Source organism: Xiphophorus hellerii, chromosome 3 (genome assembly GCF_003331165.1).
Source record: "Xiphophorus hellerii strain 12219 chromosome 3, Xiphophorus_hellerii-4.1, whole genome shotgun sequence".
NCBI lineage: Eukaryota > Metazoa > Chordata > Actinopteri > Cyprinodontiformes > Poeciliidae > Xiphophorus > Xiphophorus hellerii.
This window is the reverse complement of record NC_045674.1, coordinates 18920163-18938958: the sequence shown is the minus strand read 5'-3', so window position 1 is coordinate 18938958 and position 18796 is coordinate 18920163. Positions and strand designations below refer to the sequence as shown.

Here is an 18796-nt window from a genome sequence, read left to right as displayed (position 1 = left end):
CCGACACTGCAACAGAGAACATGGGAAGTGCTGCTTTCACTGCATGCAAACTCATCTCTCTGGACATTAATAGCTGGAAAATAGGTAAAATTATTCAGATATTCTCAAAATAAAATATGTCATTTAGTCTATTTTTTCCATGAATTAAAAATGCTCACAAAATAAGACTTTACAGTTCACTGAAGTAGTTGGATATTGTCTCTTTGTTATATCCATTTTTTTTTCTTCGGGCTGGGCCACCGTCTCCTTTAATCTGCAGCCTGTGTGCTTCATCACTATTGGGATTGCCCCGGGATTGCACCAGTAGATGCGAAGGATGGATGCAGTTTTTCATTATCACCAGCAGAGGGACGCCTGCTGAGCTTGTACAATGCAGTCACAGTAAGATGTTCTGCCTGCTGCACTGCCCAGTTTCTCCAACCCTATCCAGGCTGTAACTGCAACCCAGCAACTTGCTAAATTTCCAGAAGGAGACAGAGCTCTTCAGCATCTTTGCATCGCAGCCATGGCCACCACGGGTTTGTTCTCTTTACTTCTGTCTCTATCATTTAGTACTCAGAAAGATATTTTGGACCTAAAGGAGAAGAAAAAAAATGTAATTTTAGTTTGTTTGATCCCTGTCTTTATGTTTGATTATTACAAAAGTAATGGAAGCTTGTTAAAGTAATGATGCATGGATCGGTGTCACAATGAGGGGAGTTCCTGAGTAAACTACCAAACTGAGAAGGTCAGTTTTTAGCACTTCTGCAAAATCAGAATAGTTTCACAGCTGTGGGAGAGCAGTGGTGTTACATATAAAATACCAGTTCAACCACTTGGGACTGAGAGCTCAATAAAAACATACTATTGGCAGCATCTCCAGCCTCTAACACTTTTGTGTTTATGAATTCTGGCAGCAAAAGATATCATTAGTAATTATAGATCTTGTTGAAAATTACATAACTGCTTTTTTTCTGTTGAAGCTCTTACCCCCTCCTTTCCCATATTCTTGCCTCTGCTGCTGCTGCTGGCTTGAAACCCTTTTTTTTTTTTTCTGCTGAGCGAAGATGCTGCATTGAGTGCCGTTCTGTGTAGGGCAAGAAAAAAAGCTCCCAAAGTGTGTTGAAGCCAAGTCTGCAGACATAAGAACAGAAGACCCCGCTCAATTTCAACACAACCTTAAACTGCTCTGCTGAAATCAGCAGTTCTGGATCTGTAAATGACGAGAGTCTTTCTTTTACAGAATCAGTGTTTCCAGACCAAAGTGACTTTCACTATGGTAAGATTTCATCCGATTGCAGCACTCTGCAAAAATATGCCACTCTTTTACATTTTGTCACATTATAGCCACAAACTTCATGTATTTTACATAATAGACCAAAAGAAGGGAAGGTATAATCGAAGTGTGAAGCCCCTAAGCAAGACTGGAGGTTTGCCATAGAACATCAGTGAACAAAAAGTACCATGAAGACCCAGGAGCACACCAGGCGGGAAGACATACAGCAGTTTAAAAAAATAGCCCAGCTTTTATACAATCTCAATGTAATTAATACACAAACCTACTAAGATATGGTCATCTGCGTAAAAGCAACAGGCAAAAAGAGCATTAATACAGAGCAGAAAAGACCTACAAGGACATGATGTGCTCAAATGACAACAAAACAGATTTTTCTGGCTTCTGTGTTAAAGGCAGTTCTTGAGGAAAACAGTTTAGCTTCTAAATATGATTTGGGAATTTTGTAAAGATTCACCTTCTAGCAAGACAATCATCATAAACCTACATCCAGAGCTACAATGGGACGGTTTAGATCGAAGATGATCCATGTGGTATATTGGACCTAAATGTTTTTGGTAGATGATATTCATCCAATCCTTTGCATCGTATTTTTAACATTAATACCTTTACTTGTTTAAGTCACTTGTCATTTTATCCCCTGCAGATTATGAGACACTGAGGACTACAGGGGTCATCCTTGCTGTCGTTATGTTTGTCTCTGGCATTTTAATAGCCCTGAGTAAGTTTAATTTTTTATTTTTATTTTTTTCAAATATGCCAGTAATACTGAGACTTTAGTAAATATATAAAAGATCAAACTTCTATAACTTATCTATCATTCCTCAAACAGGCAAAAAATTCACAAAATGCTTTAAATCCTCATCCAAGTAAGAATTAAGTTAGATTTAGCGAATGATCTGCCCGTGCATGTCGTATGAATGATGTTGAACTGATTACAGAATCTATGCGGTGAAAAAAAAAAAATCTGTTCTTGAAACAACTTTAAAAGATTTTTTTAAATTTTACCCTCTCCCTTCCTGGATGCCACTTGAATATAAGTGCTTTCTCCTTGTTCGACACAAAAATTCACTTCCATCACATCAGTGAGTTCATAAACAACCATTAGAGGAAAAAACAAATTTTTAATGCTTCCTTGACGCTTCCATCTCAGTGCTTGGCCTGAAAGGCATTTGTTTAAATGTATGCATTCAAGCAGAGACACTCCTTGTGTGTTGGTAGTGAATGTGGGAAATCTACTCTCAGCTAATCGCATGTTGCTTGAATGGCAAGACAGGAATAAAGACAAGAGCTGCTGTTTCAGGAGGACAAGGACTTGGCATTTTGGTCTGCGGTCATGGTGCTTAAAAGTTTGAAAACTCTTAAGGTTTCTGTTTTTATAAGTCTAAGATACAGTATAATCACATTTACAGAAATATAATAAAAGCAGGTTTTACAGGTGATAAAAATGTGTAGTATGAAATGATTATATATATATATATATATATATATATATATATATATATATATATATATATATATATATATAAAGGCTTGAAGCCCTTATATATAAATAAAATACTGCTGCTATTTTATTTAAAAAAAAGAAAAAAAATCACTACCACTTTTTGCCAAATTTAGAAGATTTAGATTTAAAAAATCACTTAAGCCAATATTTTAAGAAAGTGATTATATTATATTATATTATATTATATTATATTATATTGTTATGTTTTATTTTCTTTTTTCTTTTGTTTTTTTGTTTTGTTTTACAGTAACTGCTTGTGTTAATACCCTGTTGTAATTAAGCTGAAGGTAAAATTAATTCTTTTGGATGACAGCTTCGGGACTTCACAATAGGACTATAGTTACCCTTCTCAGAACTTACCAACCAACAAACATCGCTATGAGATCACAGCATGTGAAAAATGTCACCAAGGATCGTAAGATACCGTAAATGTATAACTAACCATTATGTAGTTTGATGAAATGAGAAGTGACTTTTTATGAAGAAATGAATATTGCATTTCAGCACAAAAATTCCAGCTATGAAATTTGGTTGAAAAAGTCACTTACTTAGGCATGTTTCACTTCACTGGGACTGTTCCCCTCAATAAACAATAAGTCCTGAATTAAACCGGTAAACTCCTAAGGACGAAAAACCAGACTTGAGTTTGTGAGGTGCAAAAAATAGAACTGAGGTAATGTTTAGGAAAGTCAGGGTTCTGACATCAGACTGACAGAAATGTTGTAAAGAAACTAAAACTGGATAAATGGAAACTACTGAAGATTTCTTGACAAAATGTAAAATATTTCACATTCGGATACATCATAAATTGCTACATCTTCATATTCAAAAGACTTTGTGTTTTTCCTAAGAGTAAAAAAAAAAAAATCTAGGCATAAAAGCTTGTTCAGTTTCAATTGGCGAGATATTCTCAGAGTTGTTTATCTGCACTGTCTTCTGTTTCATTAGGCCTATAAAGTTCTAACAGATGTAAAGTTGTAATGTAAAACTTTACTGTTCAAACAATTTCATGTCCATGTCTGTACAACAATCATGTTAAAACAATATAACATTTATATTGTAAGAATGTGAACTCTTTTTATTTAAAACACAATAAATATATATTGTTATAATGTGATACCATAAGAGTTGATTGTTAGAAAAATATCATTTTAATGTTATAACATAATTTAGTTCTATTTTTTCTGGTTTCTGTTTTTTCCTTTATTTCCATAGGAAACTCAACATCTTATTTTTTCTTTTGTGTTTATACAATAACATTCTTCTGATCACGGTTAATGAAAATATTTACATTTAGTTTTTTTTTTCTGAATAAGAACAAGGCAGCTATGTTTTCCTCTTAATGCAAAAAGGAAAAACTCTTAAAGTTGTGCCACTCAAAGATCTAAACTCATAATTCTTACAAGGCGAAAGTGCAAATGTTCTTTTTTTTTAATCAATGAATTTTATTGAGACAGAGTCTGTTTCTAGTAACTACAGTAGGTGAAACCTAGTTCTTCAAAGCAAATGATTAAAAAATGAAATCTCTAAAGCGTTTACAAACTTTTAAGCACCACAAATCAGAACCCTGTGGCTCCAACTCGTTTTAGATCTGGTAATTCTCAAAATGTGCACACTTTGACAAATTCAAGACAAAGTTGTTGCCACAGTTTTCACAGTACAAGTATATTTTACAGTAACTAATTTAACCCTTTCATGCATGAATTATGAAAACCTCTCTGAACTTTTCATTTCTCTGTCATTTCAGCCGACTTAAGCCCTGCACATAAAATATGCAGCTCATTTCCTAAAACATGTTGTTCAGACCTTTTCACTGATTTTAAAAATGTAAAATTATGAATATTCTACACCGAGTGAAAACTATACATCCATTCATCTATTCATTGACTATATCTGTTTTCACAAGCCCCAACTTATCTCTAACCTACAGTATATATATCAGCCGTTGGGTGGGAGGCAGGGTACCAGTCCATCAGGGGGCAACACAGAGATACACAGGACAAACAACCATGCACACATTCATGTCTAAAGAAAAATTAGAGAGATCAATAGCAGTCGTGTTTTAGGTCCTTGGGAGAAAAGTAAAACTATTACTATTGAACTAATATACCAAAATACCACATTTTACCATTTTCTAATACTGGTCTGCGTGATGAAAAGAAACACAACTTCAGACCACGACAAATATTTCTCAAAGAACAACAAAAACATTGCTCTCTGGACTAAATAACAATAATAATAAAATTAATTTTCAAAAACCTTGCTGATTTATTATTTGAAATATTGCTTTTCACCATAGACATGCCAGATTGTACATCAAGGCTAATTTAGATCTATAGTCCTTGGTGGATTAATGTTGAAGCAACAAAGAGAAAAGCAACAAACACATGACTGTACATACCAAGAAGTAACCGCATAAGCAAGCACCCACATTTCCAACCACATGTGTGTGAGTCAATATGTGCACACACTCAGATATTGCACATGAAGGGTTGCAACATTAAATTCATCTTCAAAGAATATTGAAAATGCAGGATCTAATACACAGAATATGCTTTTTCTGTGCAAATATTTTCCAGTACAATACAAACACAGTACAAACAGGCAGTCAGCCATGATGTCCTCTTTTATGGGAAAATTATTAGGTGAAATTTCCTGCCAACATAAAATTGAAAGTTAACGCATTTAACACATTTTTTAAACCCCCACTCATTAATAGTTGTTATCAATAATTTTCATATTGATAAAGTATGACAAAGTAAAGGTGTCATACTTTGGTGCAGCAAAGTATTTGCTAGTCAATTTCTGTCTGACTGCCAGCCTAGTCAGATTGAAGTTGAACTAATTGACCAATAGGTGGCAGTGTATAGAGTCCAACCATCCCCACACCCAAATGTGTTTCTTTGCTCTTTTTAAACCATTATCTATTGTAGTGACCTCTATGCGTGAAAGGGTTAAATGAAATAAAATACATATGAAGTATAATTAAGTGTTTATTTTCATATGTCCCTCTTAAAACAGCTCCAGCACATCTGGTACCCAGATACCAAAAACAGAAGGTGAGTTACTTTGTCTGAGCTGGACTGCTTACAGCCACGTTGTGCTTAAATGCAACAGTAAGAGCTCTTTCACTGTCATCCTGTCTCATATTTCTTTCTCTGTTGCAGTTCCTCCTCCAGCTGTATAGAAAATGTAGCACATGCCTACAAAGGAAGAGTGCCGTCACAGGACCCCTGCTGACAAATGCATTGTTTTCTTATAATGTCTTTTTGGCAAAAATATAGAATATATCTGACGATGGTCAATAAACCGGGTCATCCAACGCATCTTAATTTGATCCCTATACTTATGATTACTTTAGGTATAATTCTTCTCATGAAAATGATTCCGTCCACAAGAGTCTGCTTAACAGAACACATGAAGCAAATGTGATTTGTCTTAAATATATTTTATTTGTGTTGAGCAATAAAATTGGCAGCATGATTACAAATCATACATTTGTCCAGTTTGCATCACTGTGAGTACTGCACATGTTGGTCAAAAGCAACAAAAGATTTTCTGACATGTTTGTTGTTCTGTCTTCCATGATCATTTCATGGGAGAAAATAGAGAAAATAGCTTAACAATACAATAAATAGAAACACAAAGCATAACAATCATAGTCATTCTGTAATGCCTTAGATGTTAAAACAGCTTTAAAAAAAAAAAAAAAGCCAGATTAAGGCAGTAAAAAATTCAAATGAACTAGATTTTTCTTCAGACCTAATAAGGCAGATTTTAAATGAATATTGTCTATTGTTGAAGTTCATGTTACCTCATTTCATGAGAGAAAATGGAGAATATAGCTTAACAATACAATAAATAGAAACACAAAGCATAACAATCATAGTCATTCTGTAATGCCTTAGATGTTAAAACAGCTTAAAAAAAGTCAGATTAAGGCAGTAAAAAATTCAAATGAACTGGATTTTTTTTCAGACCTAATAAGGCAGATTTTAAGTGAATATTGTCTATGCTCATATTACCTCATCTGTCACTGAAATAGTTTTACAGTAATCTTAGTCAGGAGCTGCTTGAAATGGAGTTAATCACGCAGCAAGATTAATTGTTTTCTTTGTGCTATAGAGAAATGTCAAAGATGACACACAAGTGACAGACTTAATGATTGTCTTTCACATGTTACAAGGGTTCATCCTCCTCATATCAGTACAGGTAGGTGGGTAAAAAGAGATCTTGAAAAATAAATACTCTTTCACTACAAGTGTAAATTACTGCCTGACACAGCTCTTATAGTGGGATGGTGTATTTTCCACCCTGCTCATATCTCTCACGCTAAATGTAATTGGGACTGTTTAAAGCCTGCCCTCAACCATAAAAACAATCTTATGGAAACAGTGTTATTGTACTTTTACTTGTGACTCATAAGTAAAATGTACAGTGAATCAGACAGTTTGTCATCGCGCTGACTCGTCTGATGTCTGCTTGAGAAAAAAAAAACATTCTTTGTCATAGTTTCTTAAGTTTTACACAGTAAAGTTTCTTTTTCCATAATGAAAAAAAATTGCATCCAGTGTCGCACACAACATATGTATGGTCCATACAGACAACAAACCATTGAATAGGTTCTTGTTTGAAAATCAATCGTTCTTAACAGAAGAAGACACGTGTTGATCGATCTCAAAACCGCTGCTCCGAGTATCATTATGATATCGTATCAGTGAGGGGTTTTAACCAAAGGAGTCAGAGAGGTTTCAGGGACATGGTCCCAGAGCTTTTACTCACGATTTCACAGAAATCAACTTTGAATTGGGAGATAGACCTATCAAAGAAATAAGTACTCCAGGCTTCAGAGAAGCAAAAATACATAATCGATTTCCTTATGTTTTTGTTATCTAATATTGTGTTTGTGTCACATTATTTTGATAATAACCCAAATTTCTCGTTTTTTTTTAGATTTTGAGAATTTGTAAAAATGTTTTACCTAATAGACTGATAGCAAAATCCAATATTTTAGAAATATTCTACTTTATGGGCAGTAAGTCATGGGCACAATTTATCTGAAAAAAGTCAAAAGTAATCAAACTTTTTTTACTCAACATTTAGGTCAAAGACTCCCAAATTAAACTGAAAAGTTTCTCCCCTTCTCAACAGAGGAGTCACCTTGAAGACGTTTCATCCCAGCAAATCGGGATTACAAGTGATCTAAGTTGTTCCTGGTCCTGCCAGAACGAGAACTGCTTCGTCTTTTCAACATGAATTTGAGCTGTGGAACAGAAAGGATAACTCGGTGAGATTAGTTTACCTTAGGACAAAAAGCGGCCGTGTTTAAAAGGACCGTTCTACATGAGGCTCTTCTTTAATTGCAGTCGATAACTCTATTGGAATATTCATTTAGCATAAATTCAGAGGTTTAAGTTTATGTCCAAGACCAAAGTAAACTTCTACCATCATGAAGCAGCTCCAGTCTGAAAAATGTCTCCACATCTAATGTGAATGAAGTATTTTATCAGCCTTTAACCTTTTATCACTTTGAATACAAACAATAGCTGAAAAGTCAAACAGTGTAAAAAGTAATAAAATAATGTTAACTTAAACCTCATTCCATTTTTTTTTTAACAAGAATTCAGCCTCCACAACAGCCTAATTTGGATTTACACCAAATAAAGACACAAAGACAGTTATCAGCAGTAGCTAAGATATTTACTGGGGCTAACAGTGAGAAATGATTGGCAGCTTACCCGTTCTCCTTGCGGGCCACTCTGCAGCAGGTGAGCTGGCTGGTCGTTCTCCAGGTTGCGAATGCTGGGATCGGCTCCTCGGTCCAGCAGCAGCTGCAGGATCTTCTCCTGGTTTTGGTTGCCATGAAGACCCGCCGCCATGTGTAAAGCAGTGTGACCATGGGCCTGTCGCAAACGTGTTAAGATGTTATGACTTGAAAAGTTCAGTCAGCGCAATTTTCAGGTACAACGTACAGTGAACTCGTGCGCGGAATCAAACCGAGAATACAGTTCTGACTTTCAGGTCAGTGTGGGACTCACTTTCATATTAACAAAGTCTTTCATGTTTTGGAGGCGACTCCCCAGCAGGTAGTCCACAAGCTTAATGTTCCCCTCCTTCACAGCCAAGTGAAGCACTGTCTTGTTACTTTTGATTTCCTGGAATTTGATAACGGGAAGTGAGGGAAAGAATTATGAAACCACCACTTCAACAACAGCATTTGAAAGTCAAAGCGGAGAGACAAAACAAAAGAGAGAGTAGAGAGAGAGGGTGGCCAAACTATGTCATCATGTTGGTTAAATGAAACGTGGCACTTCCCTTGTACTTTCTCACTCAAAGTTCTTGGTTTGACATAAGTACTGTAATAAACTGTGTCTCTGCTGAGCTAAAGTACCTGGCTGAGAAGGGAAGCCCCTGCATGGAAAAGCATCCGTACACATGACAGCTTCTCCTCAGCTTTTGTCTGAAGACTAACATCTGCCGGTGCAGCTGAAGAAGCTTTCACGGTGACACTGTGAGAAATGGCTGCACAGTGTAGAGGTGTCATGCCTAACGCAAAAAAATAAAATGATATATGGCTTTCAAAATACATTGTTTATGGGTTATAAAACAACAGTGTTTGCTTGTTTCCATAAAAAAAAATGTAAGACATTAAATTACCTTCAAAGTTGCGAGCTTCCAGGTTGACATTTGGTCTACCTGACAGAATTGCCTGCAGAAAAATAGAAATCACTGGTGAGGATTGTTAAAAAAAATAAAATAAAATAATAAATCTCTTTTGTAACTTTTTTTTTTGGGTATGATGAAAAACTAAACCATTGTTGTTGTTTCTTTACCTGGAGAACTGCTGGGAATCCATAGTGAGCAGCCAAATGAAGAGCAGTTTGACCTTTAAAGTCGCAGGCATTTATGTCCGCTCCTAACAACAGAAGATCCTGTACAATCTCTGGCTGGTTGGCTGTCACTGCCACCAGTAAGGCAGTCTGCAAAATCACATTTAGCATACAATCACTCAATTATATTTCTTAAACAACGCCAAGAGAAATCATTTGTTTTGCGTAGCGCATTTCTATTCACATTTTATTTCATACCTTTCCCTTGTGCTCCTTGGCATCAAGCCTCCCCACTTCCCTCAGCCTCTCTGCAGCAGCAATGGCGTACTCCCGGAGTCCTTTGGCTGTGTAGATGTGCAGGATACTGTTCAAGAAAAACAAATGATGAGTCACTTGTAAATGATATTGTGTAACTGTGGTCATCCCCACAGTTATTCCGTGTTATTGCTTTTCTCTGCTGAAAATGTTTTTTTTTTGTTTGTTTTTTTCATCTTATCTGACTCTAGCATAAGACAATGACTCAGACTTTCTTTTTAATCATTCAAAAAATTACCATGTTCCAAATTTGGTTTTCACTTTCAGCTCACTGCCAAAAACAAAACTCGATAGTAGTAAGGAATTTGTTTACAATCATCTCCAAATCAACAGTTCAGTCATGATAGACGTGGCAGAGCTTCCTCAATCTTATTTTTCAGCCAAACTCATGTTGTGTATTGTACGTATACAACTCTGTGTTTCCCAATTTTTCAGTCTGTTAGCCTGTTTTAGCCACAATCTCTGAGACTCCCTTTTCTTTAAACAATCTTTCATTTTCAAGACCAATAAGACTTTAGGTAGGTGCACATTCTTTGTTTAAAGTATATCAAAATAACCATCGAGATATCAATTAGGTATATAAAGAATAGCATGAAAAATAAAACTTTTGATTAACACCACCACTGGGTTGTCTCTGGACTTCTTAACTCTTTCTAATCTCTTTCTAATTTCACATATAGTAAGTTAGTAAGCAAAGTTTGTTTATGAAGTGCTTCTCACAGACATAAAATCCCAAAGTTTTGTGCAATAAAATCAGCCTATAGAAATATATTAAAAAATGATGCATGATGTCAAAGGAGAAACACTGAGTGTGTCACAATCTTTCAAATTTGCTTTGAGGAAAATTTCTTTGAGATGTAGAGATTGTCACTGTTTTATTTATTTTCTTGTTTGTTGATCCGCCTAACCCTGACATATCAATATTTCAGGCTCAGAAATTTTAAAATAGCCTAATAATAATAAAACAACGCATCCAAATTCTGAAGAAAAAAATGCATAAATCCCTTATAAAAGTTATCAAAAATGTTTTTAAATAATTGCAACAATGTTTCACTCTTTCCAATTAATAAAACAATATTCGGGGTATATTATATTTGATAGGAATAGTTCTGTATGCTGTTTGACTTACCAGCTATGACCTATTCTTAGCATGATGCAAATAGGCACTTATTAAAAGAGCCGACCTCTTAGCCAGGTCACTCTCGTAAAAAGAGACATTGGCTTTCTTACATGGTTAATAAAGTTTAAATATAATAACTCACGTGTCACCGTCTTCGTCCTGACAAGTGGCCCTGCTGTAGTCCATCCCACTGAGCAGCATCCTGGCTTCATCCAGTTTTAAAGTATCCATTGAAGAGCTATATATATGCTGTGTGTTATCACTCAGACTCAGATGGGACCAAGATGGAGCCACACTGGGTTCTGGAACCGCCATAGAGCAGTCCTGAAAAAAAAAGTCAAATGTAAGCCACTATTGACCTCTTAACAGGTTTATGGACTCAGAAATGCTACAAATTCAAAGATGCACCACACTGAGAATATTTCTCTTACATATGGCGTAGATATTGAGTCTCCAAAAATTGAGACTTGCTGCTGTGTGCTGTATTCAGGTTGCATCGGAAGGTAGGATGAATCATAACTGGGTCCTGGGTCACTGCTGTAGTAACTGTTAGTGGATTCATGGGGTGGGGCCCAAGAATGATAGCTCACTGCCATGTCAGAGTAGCTTATTGCTCCACCTACAATGGAAAACACCAGTCAACATCTTATTATGACTTTTTATTCTGCCTTTTTCTTAAAATTCCCAAATAAGGGAAGGGCTCAGCCAGAGCAACATTCATGGAAGAACCACCTCTGAGTGCAAAATATCTGTAAGGTTCTATTTTGTTAAAAATAAATCCCCCCAAGCTGTTCTTACCTTTAACTTGCAATATATTATTTAAAGAAACTGACCAACAAAGAAATTTGTCATAGGAAAAAAACAACAACCTTGAACTAAACTTTTGTTAAAGCACCTTCTGATTCCCTTTCAGCATCCTGTCTTCTTGAGGTTATGCTTGCTATCAATTCTACTGAATTGTAACCTTTCTTTATATTCAGCTGACCTAGTAGGATTTTCCTGACATTTTGAAATCTGAAGAGAGCTTACAAATGATCAAAAGAATCTCCGTGTAAGAAGTGGTCAGTCTGGTAAACAGCACTAAAAAAAATTATGAAACCAGTCACAATACTATACATTGAAAGCACCAATTGTCTAAAACTGATTAAAAGATGGGACACAATGGTCAAGGTAGCTGGAAAGATGGCAACAGTAACAATCAAGGAGGTGCAAGGATGTTCAGCAAGTGCTAACTAAGGTTTACATGCGACAGCAGTCTCCTCTAATCTCCTTTTATCTCAACTAAGAAGAAGGACTGCAAGACAAAAGTTTTTCTTACAAAAAACCCCATCCAGGTGTGGCTAAACTGTCCAAAAACCTTTTGGAAGAATGTGCCAACTTGTACCAACTTGGCAACTTGTACCAACTTGGCAGGCAAATACAAATACTATATGCTGATATGTAATCAAAATAATGCTTTAACTAAGTATTACTTTCATAATTACGCACCCATATTGTGGCAGCATTTATATTTTTTCCTATATCAGATTTCTTTGTTGTCATTTTGAACTATACAGAACATATTTCACATAACATATGAGAAAGGTTTTGATATTTTTATTTCTGTTTATTTGAACATTATTTCACATCAGTGTATAAAACGTGTCCCTTTTGGCGTTAGATGTTTCACCCTTACCTGTAAATGTAAACGTCTCTGGTGAAGTCAGCTCCTAACAGATGCAACAGAAAAACAGTATATGACCACTAAACAGACACAAGTCACAAAGTATTAGGTGAGACGTTGACTAAGTCAGTATGTGGGCTTACTGCAATAGTAGTCGGAGGAATTGGACTTGTACTGGCAGCAGAGCAGGGGGGAAGCACAGCTGACGTCTCGCGTCTTCTCTTCTGCTCCAAAAGTTTCTTTACTGTGGGCTGGGTGCAACACGCCTTCTCTTTTGGTGCTGGAAAATAAGAGTAAAACCAGATACAATTACATTTTTTTCTGACCTGATTTAAGATGTTTAATACCAAGTTACTAATTGATTTCTTTTAAGACAAACTCAGAAAAAAAGATGAATGTGACATACTGCAAAAACATCAAACTATCCAAACATGAGAGGATTTAATTTAAAAAAATAAAGCATTTGGTGTTTACCAAGGATTCTATAGGCATGATCTCATCAGACGGAGAATGTTTCTTCCCTCTATGCAAATTTCTTCCTGTCACACAAACAACTACCAAACTAAGAGGCAGCAGCAGATGTTGAAATTAAACTGTAACCTGTAACTCCCTCCATCACATCCTCACAACATTGGACAGAAGAGTGTTTGAGAGTGTGCAGAAGAAGTACTGCATCTCACAGCAGCTGCAATGTGACTGACAAAGAGGGCCCTGCAGTGGATAGTGAGGGAGCCGAGAAGGGTCATGTGATCCTCCATATGTACAGGACATGTTTCAAAGCTGCTGGAGGGAAAGGCCTCAGAATGACTTCTCATATCTTTCGCTTGAAAAATGTTAATTGCTGCCATCAGGCAAACTGTTTGGAACTATGAAAAGCAGAATCATGTTGCAAATTGTTCTGCATTAAAATGTTACTCATCTACCATTAAGATGAATCATAGGATTCCTTTTGCATGTGAACATTAAAAACATTCCCATTCTGTAGATTCTTCATCTTTAGATTAGACTTCTTCTTCATGTTTTGTGTGTCGTGTAAGCATTTATCCAGTCTTTTCGCTACTTCCACTATTCAAATATGAACAATTTAATCTGAATATAAAACAGTGAACTTTGTTTTATGCAAAGTTCCAATAAAAATGAATGTAGCTAGTTTTCAAACCACTGAAATACCTTGTAATCTCTGAAGGCTAACTGTCTCCCTTTATTTTCAAACAGAAGCAATATTCAATGTGTAAAGGGTCAATAGATAAAATAGAATAACCAGATACTTAAGCTTTTTAATATATCCCTCTGCTTCCATAGGATCACTGTTTATATTTCATTAAATTTTTGATCGCTTTTTCCTGCACAAAGAAGAAGATAAGGACATCTTCTAGTGCTCAGTGCAGCTCCTACATTCAATACTTTTTGTAAATACATTATTTATTCTGCCACATCTTGCATCAATAAGTTATACATAAAAACATAGAAAAATCCTTTTTTTTTTTTGCAAAATGTGACTTTCATATAACAATGTAAAAGTAATTTGAATTTAAAGCCCTTAAAACAAGAAAATGCCTTCCAGGTCATTTCCTTCTAGTTTTTATTTTATGCATTCATTTCAGCCATTAGGAAAATGACAGAAATAAGCAAACATAAATTAATTAATGAATAAATGAACAAATTAATGAAGCAACAACTAAAGTCCTCATTGAGAGTAAAAAATAGATCCGGTTTTTCATGAAGCTCATTACAGTGTTTTACTTGCTGCTGTGTCCACATTTTATCCCTTATAAAAGATCAAATAGTATCTCTGTTCCTCAAACCCTTAATCATCATGATGGATGTTAAAAGGTGTCTGAATGATTCTTCAGTTTTCTCACTTTAATACCAGATTAATTTCTGTTTCTCTTTTTTTTTTTTTTTTTGCCTTTAAAGTCCAGCTCCACAACTTTGTGAACTCTGGTCTACTTTATACTCAGACTTTTGTTCTTCAAATAATTTCTGCTACAATTTTTGGTCTTCAAATACTGATGCTTGGCAGGTCAAAAAGGAGTTCTTCTTTACTTTATTTTCATCTGACTGAAATGTTCTAATGTTCAGACTTACATTTGCCTTTTTAACATCCAGTTAATTAGCAATAACTCCTTAGCAATAACTCCTTAGATTGAAATGTTTTGCACAGGTTTCTTGTAAATTTCTTGAAAAACTTGATTTTGTTTGCCCATTTTTAGAATGAAACACAAAGGATTTTTGCTTCAACTATTTTTCAGCCTGTTACATTTTTGATGAAAACATTTTTTTTTCCCTATTTGTGTTTTTTACTTAAACATTTGTTTCATTTTTAAATTCAGCTAGCTGTTGAAAGCCCTTTTTCAGACAGCTTTAGAGAGTGCAGGAGATATTTGTTTGATGACACCACACACTTTCCAGCAGCAAAGTGAAAAGGAGGTTTTTAAAATAGGACTTGTTCCAGCTCTACTTTTCCATGGAGGTTATAATCAGTGACACTAAATCTGTACCCACAGATAAAGGTGTAAAAAATACAGGAGTCTGCCTACTAGCACTTTTGAAAAGAATAATTCGATTGAGGACTTGACGACAAAAAGATCTTGTTTTTTCTTCATTTGGGTTTATCACTTTAATCTGTAAGCAGGACTTAATTACTTGATCTGCTTGCCTTTTGTGTATACTTCATCAAAGAACAAGTAACCTGATCACACAATTTAGAGATAAGATGCTATTTTTGTTAACTGACACTTAATTACATTAGCCTCAAAAGGTCATATAAAATACCTTTTAACATCCATAAGACATAAAATATCTTGATATCTTGATGTAAGATTAAAAAAATGTAAGATCAAAATGTTTCCAAGGTTGAGAACATTGATTTCTATTGCAGTTGTTTTGACAATAAAATGTAAAAACATTTAGATTACATGCATAAGACTTTTGTGTTTCCTGTTGAGTAACACGAGTGAATACAGTAAGCAGTTTACTAATAATATCTACTAAATTTAATATGAATAAACAACAAAAACATCTACTGATGGAGACAAATAGTGAACTTCCAATACGGAGAGATTTTCTGCCATTTTAAAAAGCAAAAATTGTTAAAAAAAAGAATGAAAGTAACATAAATAATTGAAGTTGGACTTCCCTTTAGGGCTTTGTTTTTAATTTAATCTTATTAGTTTTATTTTAGCTTACACTGAAGATATTATCTATTTAAACTTTAAACACTTCAAAGATCTTTTCTGAGATTCTGAACTTGGTTTCTCCATGGAGGGATTTTCTTTTTCTTCTCCTCTTGCCCTGCACCCAAACATCTGTTCTTTTATTTGATGTGCATGTTTCCTCTTCTAAGTCTCATTTCCACGCAACAGGTAAAGGAAAAGCGTGAAAACAGAAAAGAAAACAACACCGCATAATAGAAATCTGCTGTTTCCAGCCGACAACAATCGACCACACAGGTTTGTTTCCTCAAAAGCTTCCCCCGCTACACGTGAAAGATAAAACGAAGGCCCTATTTCCACCCTGTCGGTGGAACCCAAGAACAAAGCTCAGACTCAAAAAAACCTCCTCCATTAGGAACAAATATCTTTTGCGGGCAGCTGTACAAATAAAATGGAGAGAAAGACAGAGAGTGAGAGAGATTCATCAGAAAACCTTCAGCATGGGATTGCCAGCACTCATTTTCTGTGACACCTTTCTGTCTCACTCCATTACGCAAACCACATCTTCCTGCCTTTAGTGTGTCAGAGACGCGTCACTTAGAAACGCATGTAGTTTGCCTCGTGTTTTCTGTTGCATCTACATTTATGCGAGGCACAGGCATTGTCTTCAAGCCCATGAGTGATACCATAGTGATATTGTCTGTGGCAAACACAGAAAAACAACACGCAAAGAGGTATTATTTTGGTTTCACTTTGCCCTGCCTTGTCTCTTTTCAAAAACAACTGTTTCACTTCCCCTTGTATTCTGATGTAAAAAAAAAAATAGAGCCAGTGTCTTGTGTCCTATTTTGTGCCCCCGAAACACCTGATAAAAGGTCACTTTCGTCCGAAATGACATCAGTCAAAACAGATCAATCCCGCAGGGTTTCGTTTTCAGGTTCAGGAGGTGTTACTACAAGTTACTTAATGCTGACTCATTTGATCTTCACAGCTAAATGCAACCTTTGGCCTTTTCAGTGATGATACAACGCTGGCACAAACAGCCAGAGAAGGTGCATTCATTCAAAGGACTTTCGTCAAATGTAGAAGTTGCTCCGTGCTTCACAGTCACAGAAACAGGAAATAAGGGGATGGTTTTTTAATAGCTGGTGCCAGACTAAATACTCTGAACTCGAGTTTGTGCTAAATTCAAATTGTGCCCTGTGGAAACCCCTGGACAATGAGTCACGAGCGTGGGAGGACTGGGGATTCCGACGACCTTTCTCTTTTACTCGATCCTCAGAGACAAGAAAGAGGCAGTGCATCACCAGTTTCCTCATTTTGTGGGTTTTTGCTCTTGGGCCAGCCGCACGCAACAAAATACATGTAAAGTGATCGCCCAGGCAAAAAAAAAACAAAAAACCTGATGAACAAAGAAGCTTAGGCAAAGCAGGCTGTCTCTGTCATGTCACAGAACTTGCCTCTTTGGTATTAATCAAAAGAGGAAATGAAAACATACAAACAGGGGTGGAGATGCATCAGGGGTTCCCCAAAATGAATTCTGGACTCTTGGATTCACCCAAATAGTGATGTCACTGCACTGAAATGGCACACTGGGTGACATTTCAATGTAAAATACTAGATGAGACAGGTTGAAGAAAGTGTGACTAAGAACAATAATAAGACGCATTTGTAAATGTTGCCTTATTAGATTTGGCAGCCAACATTACAAGGTAAAGATAGTTTGATAACCTGATGAGGCTGATGTATATTTTAGGGGGAAATATAAAAACAAACACTTTGCACAATAACATTACATCTGTCCCAAAACTAATTTTCAAGTGTAAGCACATTAACCAGAAAAGCATCAACGACAAACCTATTGATGGTTAATTTAAACTAGATCTAACAATCCATCACAGGATTAATACTCACATTTATCAAAGTGCATGTCAGAAACGGTTGTGCTCTGTGTCCCTTTCTCGTCGGTTCGTCCACTCGGCCAGCAGTCTTTTCAGAAACGGGACTTGTACACAGATCCGTACAGGTAGGCTGAAGAAGTGAGTCTGGTTTGTTGACTTGCAACCCCTGCCGCTTGTAAGCACCGCGCTGTCCCCGCCTCGAAGCCCCGCCCCCTGGGAAACCCAGCACACCCCCGCAACTTCAGCCAAGCGAGAAGAGTGCGGAGAAATGCGACGTTGCACAGTTATAGAGAAGTTAACCTCTTGTTGGGCGATCAGCTGTGTGAATTACAGTAATACAGAAAGTCTGGGATAACGGAAAACTGACATTAAAAACAGCATTACTATTTTTAAAAGAATATTTTTATTTTATTATTAATTATTTCAAATTAGTGCTATTTGTTGTAGTTTTATTGTGTTCAGCAGGATATAAAACTGTAATTTTCATATAAAGGCTAAAATTATACCAGACAACTACTGCCATGAAGAGTTGGTTATAACTGGCAAATAATGTTACTGTACGTTGTTGTTGTGGAGTTGTGGCCCTTTCTGGATTGCTTAATTGTTATATTTCAGTCAGGGGATTTTTGGTCATGACTTGCTTATTCAATGTTGCACTACAGCATTTCAATGTAAATACAGCCTTTAACTAGGCCACTCCAAACTGCTACTTTTTATATCTTTAGTTATTTGAGCCATTCAGATGTGGTGTTTTGGATTATTGTCCTGCTACATGTCCCAAGTGTAGTGAGCTTAAGGTCACAAATTGACTACCAGACTTCATCATTTTCTGCAAACCAGCAGAATTAATATCTCATAACAAAAAAGTCTTCAACATGTTTTTTGAAATACAGCAGCCAAAGAACATCACGCTTGTGTTAGTTTTACAACACGTGTAATCGGACTCAAAGTGTACAAAAAGTTTTGTCACATCACTTAACTCAATATTTTATTGAAAAATGTCACCTGATTGTTCATCACTTTGATCAACGT

General features: G+C 35.9%; 1 protein-coding gene across 1 annotated transcript; it reads right to left on the bottom strand.

The window, feature by feature from the left end:
* Positions 1–6209: 6209 nt before the first annotated feature.
* Positions 6210–17922, bottom strand: nfkbid (nuclear factor of kappa light polypeptide gene enhancer in B-cells inhibitor, delta). Its single transcript, XM_032559265.1, has 12 exons — positions 17778–17922; positions 12852–12988; positions 12721–12754; positions 11477–11664; positions 11188–11369; positions 9869–9974; positions 9614–9760; positions 9438–9489; positions 9172–9326; positions 8819–8935; positions 8519–8683; positions 6210–8043 (listed from the first exon to the last, which is right to left on the bottom strand). Exons 1-12 carry the CDS (start codon positions 17791–17793, stop codon positions 7972–7974), a joined length of 1371 nt encoding a protein of 456 aa, XP_032415156.1. The 5' UTR covers positions 17794–17922; the 3' UTR covers positions 6210–7971.
* Positions 17923–18796: the final 874 nt, after the last annotated feature.